Genomic DNA, 12,086 nt, shown 5'->3' on the forward strand with positions numbered 1-12,086 from the left:
AAGAAGATGGCCACGAGACCAGCTAATGTAAAATGTCATTAGAGTGCTACCAATGGGTAGTTTCTCTACACGCCTGTAGCACTCCAATTTAACTTAGATCAGATTTACTAAATGTATTATAATGTACAATTGTTAATAGCAATAAATAAATATTTAAAAAAAAATTTGCTTTTTTTTCCCTCTTATAAACCAAATTTCCAGACTCCGGTTAGCATTTCAAGGACGAGCCATATGTGTGTTAGTTAAAATATAGGCTATGGGAGGAGACATGAAAGGTGTATTATAATGGAACGACCGCGATAGAGCAGCTAGCGGTTAGTGTGCACCGGCTCATCTCCCCAACAACGGTAAGACTGCTGCTCCTCAGGAAGTAAGGAGCATACTACAACATCCATTCACACATCCATCTGTTCCACTTACCTCATCTTCGCTATCTTCTCCATTAACTGTATCCGATCGAAAGGAATTAGCATAAGGTGTTAATACTTTCCGTAGAAGTTGGTATTCCTTCTAGATCGGTATGATGCTATACAAGAATTTGTGTTTTGAATTATAAAATGAATTAATTATAATTATTAATCGGAAGTGTTTAAATATATCCTCATAGTGACAGATTGTGTTAATTAAATTTACTCTGTGGATAATGGTCTTTGGAAAATGAAAATTTGAATTAAATGATAAATGATAAAACATATTAAAAAATGTGATGATATAATTAAGATAAATGTCCTAGACTTAAACAAAAATAACGTCTTCTTTACTAAATAAAATAAAATTAAACCTATATAAAAAATTAAATACATATTTTAGCATATTGTAACTAAGTTATGTTAATTTTTTTGAACAAAAGATATTAACAAGACACATAGGCTGTATCGGAAAACAAACAACTTGAGTTAAATGTTTCAAATGCATTGCATGACAATAAATAACAGCTCTGTATAATCTATTTAGGTAAAGGAATTTTTAAAAGTGTACTAATACATGAAAATTTTTTTGACAGTTTTTACTTTGACTGACCTGTCACGGATTTTGTGCAAAGGCAGTCAAGTCCAAAATAAATAGTTTTAACGGGAGCAGATTTGAAAAATTTAAGGTTTTGCATAGCCAGTTTTTTAAGTTTTTAATTGCTATGAAATATAGTAAAGGTTGTTTAATAACTTTAACTTTAATAAACAATCTATTATAAAGATATATGAAAGAATCCATTCATAAATCTTCCTTCGAAAACCTATGTTAAGATGGTATGTTAAGATTACAGAGGTAAACCCCGGGAGATAGCAACGTATGTTTTGCAATGCAGACCCGTGGTCGTCCAAAGTAGTTGAAAGAGAAAAAGGTTATCCGCCGAGGAAAAGATGATCCGATTACTGCAGTTATCCGCCTCATCCAGAAAATATAAGCTTTCTGCCTCCTAGTGCGGTAAGTAAAATTGTGGTAGTGCAATTTATAAGGGCCCCCTAACTGCTTGGTCTAGACCAAACTCAGCTAAAGGGCTAGACTGGTTGGAAAATGAAATAGAAGGAGCGTTGTAAAGCCATCCTCATCCTAGATTTCTATGATAAAGGACCAAGCACTTACCACTTAAAAACTAGATTTCACTTTGCAGCTTTCGCTGAACATAAAAATTTTATGAGCCATTAACAGATTGGTTTGAGCATTTAAAGAGAACTCCGGATGGATTATTTCTAAGATTACAGGGAGAAATAGATGGAGAAGTAGCGGAAAGATTTAGTTAAATCATTTAATTAGAGTAGATCATCTTAAAGACTAGATCAGCTAATGGACGCAGATCAAGTTCTAAGGACGGTCTACACGATTGGGTCATATATATAATTTTACTGTTAATAGAATTCTTTATATATAATATAATAATAATAATAACATATAATATAATTTACTATAAATTATATTATGCATTAGATAGTGCAGGTTTGATCCAAATTAGAAAATGACTGAATTTGTTTCGTATTCCTCCCAATGACGTGGAGCATCGGCATCCTATAATCATTTTTACTTTGGTTCAGATCCATCGAATTTCGTTTTTAAACTTAATTTTCTGCTTTAGTGGCGGCTTCATTAGGCAATGTAATGGCTCGGAAGGTGGTGAAGGAGTAGTGAGGCTTTGTAGTCTTCCAATATGTCCAAAAGATAGAGCAGTATTTTCCTAATACAATCCAGCGTCGATTCCACTTTTCTCCTCCTGGGTAATTTTCTTCCTAGTTCTTCAGGGCTCAACTCCAAATCTCACACAGAGATTTACAGATCTTCTCAAATGAGTCTTCAGATTCGAACAGATGATTCTCGAGAATCGTTTGGTCAAGAATTTCATAACTCAAACCTATTTACATGTTCAATACTCGTTCTATTAATTCACATTTTTGGTTCACCTGAGGGGAGAGGGTATATCATCATAACCTTTTTAGGGTCGGTACAGAATGATTGAAGAATTACGGTGTATTCACTCTCTTCTATTCTCCCATCTTATCCGCTTCCCTGTCTCTTTCTACACTTTATCTTGTTATTTATTGTCGTTATTCTGTTATTTGATAGTTATAATATTTTAAAAAGACCGATTTACCTATTCAATTTGTTTTCGTGTAATAGTTCGTCACATTTTTCACACATTTTAGTTCGTCAAATGTTTTTGAGTTAAGGCTCCTAATCACTTCAAGGTAGGGGTATAACAAGGCAGTCATTTTTTTTATGCATATTTTTCGACTCATTCATACTTTGGTTTTGGGTTTTTTTAGAATCACTCCAGTGACCAAAATAGAAAAAGCCTTACTTATTATATAACGTTAAAAATGTTCATCTTATTTTTCTACTCATTTGATTTATAATGACCATGGGCCGAAGTATTAATCCCGTTTTCTAATGTATCTTTAATCATTAAAAAGAGAAATATAAATTTTATTAATCTTAGAATTAAAAATATTATGTTTCTTTTTTTGTACTAACCAAATAGGCATATGTATAATTTCAATTATAAATTGTAGATCTTCCATCAGGGGCTGAAGAATCCAAATTTCATAATGTTTAAGATCTTCTTGCCTTTACTCATGACTTAAAATAAGGAATGCAGAAGGTGTTCAGGTGAGAGAAATTAAGTCTTACCATCAGAAATCTCAGTCTTGCTGTTGCGAGGAGGCCAAAACAAAATTGAATTGAGTATAGGTTGGGAGGCAAAAGAATGAGTAACATAAATAAGCAGCAATATCATCATTAAAGATTTAATGGAAGATAGACAAAAATATAAACAAAGCAGATGTAAAACCAGGAAAATATAGATGTTTATTTCCCATTATGAGCAAAATGCTGCAGGCTACACCTCTCACAGGTTAAAAAATGGCTGCTATATTTTCTCCACTATCTCGAGTATTGGTATAAAACATAATTAGAATTTTCAACCAATGACTATGACACTTTTTATCTCTGACACACGGAAACTTTTCTCCTCAAAAGTGAGTAGGACACACCAGAAAGGAAACAGAAAATGAATGTCTCCTTCTTCCCCTTCTATCTATACTTTATTATTATTAAAGCATTTTCATGCATTAACCCCATTGGGAAGCTAGATAGTGGCTACAATATGCATGGATATTTCATTTTCTTTCTATATTCACTATTAGAGAAGTCAGTGAGATTATTTACAAACGTGTGCAGGCTGGTTTTATTATATGTGTATTTTCTTTAATTTCCTAAAGAGATTTCTAATTTCTAAATTTATTTCATGTTACCTCAGCAGCTTATGGTTAAAGAATTAAACCATAATCACAATTTAATAGAAACTAATAAAACTTATTTGTGGTTGACCTCATTTTTGTCTTTGAGTGGAACAAAAATTATAACCATATAAAAGATTATTCCAATTAAATTTTTACACTCACTGAAAAAAAAAAAAACACTCTTCCTCGCAAATATTTTTAACTTGGGGTCCAATGTTCACATAGAATAATTACATAATTAGCTGTAATTATGCTGTTACACACTTGTTTAAACATCTATCAGTGCTACTTTAGAGCTACACCATCCAGTCAGGAGATTAGGAAATGAGTAATTTTTAGTTACACTATTGTTATATTTGAATATTTTTACTTTAAATATTTTTTTTAATATATGATATATTATATAAGTGTTATTTATTAATTGATATTAAACATCTTAAGCTGATATTTAATGCATTCTGGTTAAAAACAAGAAAATACTTCTTTAGGTAAGTTGAATATTTTAGAGAACGCATAAAAAAATTTTTAAATATTTTAGTTTTTTACAATTTATAATTTCTGTTCTTTACATTTTAATTTTCCATGACAGCAGAGGATTTCTTGAACGCAAGTTTTCCAAGACCACATTTTTTATCTGTCTATGGCTCAAATTTTGCGTAGATTAGAATTCATCATGTATATTTTTATGTCTTGGTTGAATCTTCTTCTTCTATTTATTTTTTTATCTTAACATTTCTTTTGATAATTTTCAATTTTGCAATTTTCGTATATACTTCATACAAATTTAGACATATATTCAAAATACAGGAAATTTCCATTTACTGCTTGGTCATTTATTTCAATCATTGAAAAAGATATTTCTAGTGCTGGAAACATTTTTGGTCAATTTCCGTAATGAAGTCCTAATACCTCTGTAGCTAACTATTGGTATGAATTCTGCCCTTTCGGCAACAATACCAAAATCCTATTGCTCATATTCCTCCTTTAATTTTCAAAAAGAATTAAATAAATCTTCTGTAGATAATGACACAAGTTGGTACATAATATTTTAAAGCAATATTTATTTCTTTATGAGTATTCTTAAGGGTTTTCATTTATTTATTTTATTAAATTTTCTTTGCATTATTAATAAAAAAATTGTACATCTACTAATTTCTTACTCCTTACATTAATTCAGCAAATAATAAAAATAAGCAGTATATATTTAAAATGTAACAAAAACTCGAGGAGAAATAAATCCTGAAACAAAATAATATAATAGTAGTTAAATTAACACCTAATTAAAGGTTTTTAAAATATATCAGTATGATTAAAAATGTGCATTACACATGATACTTTTAGGAACAAGGTATTATTGCAATATCTCTTAATTAAAAATTTAAAAATATCTTGTTGTTTTTCAAGTCCCATTTGATTCATTCAAGGCATGATTATACAAAAGGTAAACATACCTAAAATCCTTATAATTTCCTAATTTGTCATAATAACATTTACATTGAACTTATACCTATGGCTGTCATGGATTTGCACTGAGAAGAGAATGAAAAAGTATTAAAATCTAGTGAAGAGGTTTACATCTGTTTAACCAACCCATTATGATCTATAAACATATTCCTATCATGTGATATTTATTTTTCAAATCAGATAAGGATAAAAGAAGTAAGGACTAGAAATAAGCACTTCTCTCTAGAAATAAGCACTGAGTCATCAAAGTCATATTAACTACAGTAATTGCGATAGAAATCAAATCCACCAAAAAAGCTCTTTGAACAAGAGAGAAGGCACAGGAAGTAGGTAACTACTCACAAAAATATTATATTTAGATAAATTGAAGAGTATAAAATTAAATAAAACATATAATGAATTTTTATTAATTTATTAGGATGAGTCTATTGTCGTTTGAATGGTAATAGCTTAATTAATTTTGCCAGCATTAAATAATTTTTTCATTTGCGTCTTTTACATCCTTATGGATTCTAATTTTGAAATCAATTAAACTAACTAATAAAGATATGAATTAGAAGTGAAAAAGTACTCTTGTCTAGATGAAATTTATTCTTCTATAATATTATTTACTAAATACTACTACTAGAGGCCACTCACTGCATTTTTCTATTCTTTTAAAACAAAAAAATATATATTATTGAGTAAAGTATTTATTTATCATAGCTGTCACTAGAAACATAAATTTAACTCCACTTCCATCGGAGACATTAAATTATGCAACAATTTTTTGTATTAATAACATTTTTGAATCAAAAATATTCAACATAGAAATAAACAGATTACATAATTGAATACTGAACATATTGTAGAACAGAGTGCTAGTCCAATAAATATATATATGTCAGATCTTGTGTCAGATCAAGTAGCTATGATTTTTTGCTGTGTTGTTTAATGTTGGGCTAGTTAAAACTGCAAGTTTTCTAATTCCTGATCACTACATTGTCAAAAAAACAATGAAATGTTTAACTTTTTTCAGTTTTTGATGATTTTACCCATGAAGGACAAACTTTAATATAAAAATGACATAAAACACTATTTATATAGACCAAAGTTGTTATTTGAACCCAAAATGGTCTTCAATAATTTCTGAAATACAAATTTTCTGAACAATATATTTTTTCGTATTTAGTAATATTTTGTTGTTATTCAAAATATGTATGGTGTTTTTAAAAAATAACATTTTTTTCACCTGTTTTGATTATTTCTATAGCTATCTCGATTAATGTTGATTCATAATGCTGTTTCTATTTTTTTTTCTTTGATTTGTGCTTGTAAAATTTCTTTTTTTGCTCTATGAGGTTTAACGAAACACGATTTTCATTCCAATGAAATGTGTAAATATTAGCACTTTCAACATTGTAAAATTTCAATATTCCTATTTGTAAGCATTACTGACATCCAAAATTTTCATTGATAGCATTGATTCATATTTATTTTTAAAATATTCCTGTTGTGAAGCATTACAGTTGTATAACAAACTATTACTATTACAATTCTTAATTGGAGTCGGTTTCTGTTTATTTTCACTAGACTTTTCTGATTATTCCTTATTCCTGTTTTATCTAGATTTTGTTGTTTGTAGTTGCTCTTCATTGCTAATATTTGCTTTTTTGGATTTGGTTATAGAATCATCCAAAACTCTTGTTCTTTTCATAAAAAAAATGGCAAATATTTTAATAAAAATTGTATACACTACAGTTTAAAAATATATTATTTGAACGTTTAGAAAATCGCTGTACTGACACTGTTGAATGTCAGATAGTAAAAAATTAACCATTAACTTTAAAAATGAATTTTCTGGGTCCTAAAAGGATTTTGTATAATTTAAATTTGACTACATAAATTTGGACCGATTAACAATTTGTAAATATGATATTATAGCTAGGAAGAAATTAAATGAAAACTTTTAAGGGGTTAGTTATTAGTCTTTGGCTAAGCTTGGCAATATTGTGTCGTGCCTCTCACACCTCTAACAACTAACTGGCTACCCAGTTGTTTTTTTGGTCCAAGGGGAAGATTTTTAGCTTCCTCTGAACAAAGAAGCTGGATACTAAGCCACACCCACTGAAGGTATGAATAAAAATGAAAAGTGGAAGATTGCTGATTGATCGTGTGTATCAATAAATGGACTTTGGTCCGGGTGCGGTTAAATAGAACTCAAATAGTACACCAATTTACTATTTGAGTTTTATTTTACCAAATTCCATTTATTATAAAAAATAAGCGCTTTGGTTTTGATATAAAAATTGAGAAGATGCGAGAATAGATCACATTTATAACTTTGCTTCTTCTAAATTTTTTGAAAAATTTCAAAGAGTGTAATCTGGATCTGGACAAATCCATATCCTCTCTAGCAGCTAACACTAAACCGTGAGAAGCAAGTGATGATCACACTGTCAGTGTCTCCTCATATTCTAAATTTATAATCTTTCACAATTCTTGTTCTCTATATAAAATGCTCACATTTAAGAAAGAATATTACTTGATAAATATAATCCATTCCAAACTTTTTGACATGATTATAGAGTAAGAGAAGAAGTTCAAGTTCATGAAATGTTTTGATGGGGCTTTAATAATGTAACAAAAAGAAGAGGACTAGAAAAGAGAACTTAAAAATGTAGGAGAGGGGAGTTATCTGTAGGTCTCTTTGAATATCTTCAGTGTTTATTAGAATACAGGAGGGTGAATTTTCTCAAATTCAACAGACCTACGTAGTGCAAATTCCCACATAGTTTCAAAATATTGCCTAAAAAAATATAATTTTGGATCAGCTATAGTTCAGAAACTATTGGGTCTTCAGAGACAGTTTTGAGCTCAAATAGAAAATGTATAGTACTTTGAAAGTGTATAAAGTAATTTTCATTATAAAGGTATTTTTTAGGTTAAAATTATCAAAAACTGAAGAAAATAATTTTTAATATCTCAGAATTTAAACTCAAATCTCATCAAAGATATTAAAACTCAAATTTTGAGAAAATTGAAAAAATTCAAACATTAAGAAGAAAAAAATTGTAAGAATACGGATTTTTTTTTTTAATTTTCCTGATAAACTCTAGTTTTTATCATATTATCATTAAGAATAAATTAAATGTGTTTAGGACAAGTTTTTTTTACCTTAAAACTTTACCTTTAAAATGGTATTTGTTTTATCTTTCCAAGTCATATAGGTTTAGAACTATCAGGGAAACAACAAATGCATAGATTCACTGAAATTGCCTCGTATAAGAGAAGAAAAATGGTTGCTATTTGTAAAATTTTTGAGGAAAAAAATTATGAAACTGTTTGTGTCTCTAGCAACAAGATGGAATCAAAATACAAAATATTGAAAAAAATTAAAAATGGTTAAGCGGCCATCTTCATTTCTTTTTGAACCACTTGTTATGTATTAACCCTTTCTTTACTTTCTATTTGCGGGAGTTAATTTATTTTTCTCAGATATTACATTTTCTAGTATTGCATTGGTCCATGAATACAGCAATATAGTTTGTTTTTTTCCCTAAACCTATAAGAAACTTGTAAGTTTTTACTATTAAAAATTGTTTTAGTTTATTTATTTATTTTTTACAAATTATTTAATTTGTGATAATTATATGATCTTTATTTTAGAAATGAAGCTAACCTCAACTAAAGTTTGCCTATTCACACTAATATTGTTAGTGATGAACCACAGTATAATGACACAACAAATTAATGATTCAGCTTTTATCGATGAACAAATGGAACCTGAAAAGAAATTTGATGATTTACTACCTTCAGGTGTTGAGGAAATTGAATCTAATTTTGGTACTAAAGAATTATATAATAAAGATGAAAGCCAGAATGATGATAATACTTATAACATTGATCAAGACCTAGCCTATATTAAGGATATAATCCAAGAATTCGGTGGCTGGATTCTATCAAAGCTGGATGATGACCTTAGGAAAAAATTACAAAGTAAATTGGAAGGTAATAAATATATTTACATTATGAACTTAAATTTTACATCATACAATTTACTTTTCATGAGGTGTAGATAGTTGACCGTAGATTAATGATTGGAGAAGTTTCGCACCCTCCGACAAACTTCTCCAATCAATTTACTTATCGTTTGCAGGCCGTTGAGTATCTGGGGTGATGAAATCTCAAAATAATTTTTTTTTTTCATTTTAATTGTAAATTCAAAATTTTTAAAGTTTTATGATTATTACAGTTACATGGAAAATTGGCATTTTATTATAAAAATAGTATAATATATATTTATTTTTAAAAAATGTTAAATGTCTAGATTAAAAAGAAAATCATATATTAATTATACAATTATTTGTGGTTATAGTCCTTTGTTTTTCATTTTAATACATATAAAGTGTATGTCCTGAACATCATGAATTCATCAATATGTATACTGTATTTACATTGTAAATAATTACAATAAGGGAAACAAAAACTAATAGATCAAATTTTTGTTTATGAATTGTTGGACTCAAGCAATAAATTTCCTTTTTTTGTGGATCTTTTCTATAAAAAAAAAAAAAAAAAAAAAAAAAGAGCATCAGAGATCTGTTATTAGTCATATTTTTATGCTCATTTTAGTTTGGAAATCAGATGAAAATTGTTTTGTATTATTAAGTAATTGTTTTATTGATTAATGTAATTGTTTTATTAAGGTTTACCTAAGAAATTTGAATAGAAGTTTAAAATCAATTGAAATATTGAATTCCTTTTACATATTTTGTTTGTTCTCTAACACAATCTCTATTCTCATTAAATTTTCAACCCCCTAACTCATTTGGAGGGGCTATAAAGGTCCAGAGAACCTTGAAAATTGAGAAAAAATAGTTGAGATGGAGAAAAAAGCTGAGACCCCTAAACAGCATTTCTATAACACCATCTCAATTTACATTAAAATTTTTAACACCAATAACTCCATTAGGAAAGGCTGTAGAGGTGCAAGAAACCTTAAAAACTGTTACAAAAAGTTTCAACTTGAAATTTTGAATAGAAATCATACCTATTTTCATGGTATTATTCTTCATAAAAAATGACATTTGTTTCTAATGATAATGTAGGTGTTCCCTGATTTACCTAGTTCTACCAAAAGGGTTTAACCACTTTTCTGCTAATTCTAAAAGGGTTCCATCACCTAAAAAAGTTGGGGACCACTTACTTAGGAAATAGATGTTTTATCATTGAATGGTTTAATCATGAGGAGGGCACCATTTAGATTTTAGATGGCCAGTAACTATGGCAATGTAAAAGCGTGTAGTATTGGATTTTCTGAGGTATGGATCCTCTGCTTGGTTTCAAATTCATTCATGCTACCAGAAGAGCAGGATGGCTGTGTTTCAATAGTTAACTATACTTTGAGTCACCAGGAGAAACAGATCTATGTCTCATTAGGTGGTGCAAGTCTTAGCCAGAGGGATACCTCTCGATCCCTGTGAGAAGATGTTATGAAATTTGAATTGATTAGACCTAATCATGCCTGTGATTCTGCAGAAGTTAATTTATCTACAAATCACAAACATGTAAAATAATTATTGGCATAAGTTGACTGGGGAATATTTTTACTGTTTTTCATTCTTGGTAATTATTCAATACATTTTAGAATCATACTTCCACCTATACCCATATACCCACCTATACATACTCATCTTTGTATTGATTTTGAGACCTTTGGCTTCTTGATAAATCACAAAATCAATGAAGCATCCCAGTTTATTGTTCTACCACCAGGTCTTATATCGAAAATGAATACAATATACTTATAACAGATGGTGGTAATTTTACATGTCTTTTTGCACTATGACATAAAAAATGTGCACTATGTCAGAAAGAATTTAACATAAAATTCATATCTATCAATAGAATGAAATTTTTAGTTACGATTATTATATAGAAAAACAAAACAAAAAATTTTTTTTTCCCAAACAGTTTTGAATGTACCCCCTCCTGAAAATGCAACACTGAACATTGTAGTCTTCCTAAGAGTTAAATATAAGAAATAACTTTGACTTTCTGAAATTGTTTATCATTTTGAATTTTTATGATGTAATAAAAAAAATCAGCAAGTTCTCTAAATAAACTCATTAGGAGTAGGAATTTCTATTAGCATAAAAAGTGCAGCATCTATTTTTTTTTTTTTTTTAATAAAACACAGTAATGAAGGATTTAGTCAAACCTATGGACTAAATAATTGACCTGAAGGTTGGGGATGGAAATCCTGTCCACACATTCATTCATATCACTACCCATCTTGCCTGTGTTTATCTTCTTGTCATTCTGGCAACAATGAGTCAATAACAAAGAGGAACAGAAAGATTATTTAGGAATATCTTAATTAGATATTTTAAAATACTTCTAAACCATTTATGCTCAGTAGAAAAATCAGCTTTCTCTGCATCAGATACAGGTTTCTTGAATTAAAAGTTAAAAATCTTTTCCTCACCTTTTATTTCATTTAATATACTGATGTATAATATTAATTATTTAATAATAATTAATAGAATTGTATACTTTCTTTTTAGATAAGAATCTAGCATTTGACTCGAGTCTGTGGAAAGATTTTTCAGATGATGACATTAAAAGCCTAAAAAATGCAGTACTAGAGACACTATCCCCATTCCTAGAACCAGTAATTGAGAATATTGCAGTCAATATACCTAAGAATATTTTTGACATTCAAGAGTTTTTCAACTTTTCTAAAAAGGATGAACTATAGAAATATTGTAGCTGGTGTAAATAAAAATACTACTAGCAAAAATGAGTACAGATTATACTACCAGGCCTTGCTGTGTTAAATGGGGTTGTTAACTGTAATTTTTGTATAGAATATTATCTTGTTTTACATATAATACATTTTTTTAATGTTAA

At 28.9% G+C, this 12,086-nt stretch overlaps 1 protein-coding gene and 1 long non-coding RNA gene across 6 annotated transcripts in view; one reads left to right on the forward strand and one right to left on the reverse strand.

Moving 5' to 3' along the window:
• The window catches only part of LOC136796661 (uncharacterized), a 19,502-nt gene extending 16,391 nt beyond the window's left edge, over positions 1–3,111 (reverse strand). The window contains exon 1 of the long non-coding RNA XR_010844416.1: positions 2,962–3,111. This is a non-coding gene — a long non-coding RNA (uncharacterized lncRNA). The remainder of the gene's footprint in view (positions 1–2,961) is intronic.
• An 875-nt stretch (positions 3,112–3,986) lies between these two features.
• On the forward strand, positions 3,987–12,086 carry LOC106685436 (uncharacterized). 5 transcript variants are annotated; one of them, XM_014428098.2, is made up of 4 exons: positions 4,000–4,216; positions 5,373–5,522; positions 8,841–9,182; positions 11,741–12,086. In XM_014428098.2, the coding sequence occupies exons 3-4, from the start codon at positions 8,843–8,845 to the stop codon at positions 11,932–11,934; spliced, it is 534 nt and encodes a 177-aa protein (XP_014283584.1). In that variant the 5' UTR covers positions 4,000–4,216; positions 5,373–5,522; positions 8,841–8,842; the 3' UTR covers positions 11,935–12,086. The 5 variants fall into 5 exon arrangements, 4 of the variants coding, with proteins under 4 accessions (XP_066907085.1, XP_066907086.1, XP_014283584.1 ...); XM_014428101.2 differs by having other exon boundaries at positions 5,373–5,518; XM_067050984.1 differs by lacking the exon at positions 5,373–5,522 and having other exon boundaries at positions 3,987–4,056.

Source organism: Halyomorpha halys, unplaced genomic scaffold, assembly GCF_000696795.3.
Source record: "Halyomorpha halys isolate HHAL.00 unplaced genomic scaffold, Hhal_1.1 Scaffold692.1, whole genome shotgun sequence".
Taxonomy (NCBI): domain Eukaryota; kingdom Metazoa; phylum Arthropoda; class Insecta; order Hemiptera; family Pentatomidae; genus Halyomorpha; species Halyomorpha halys.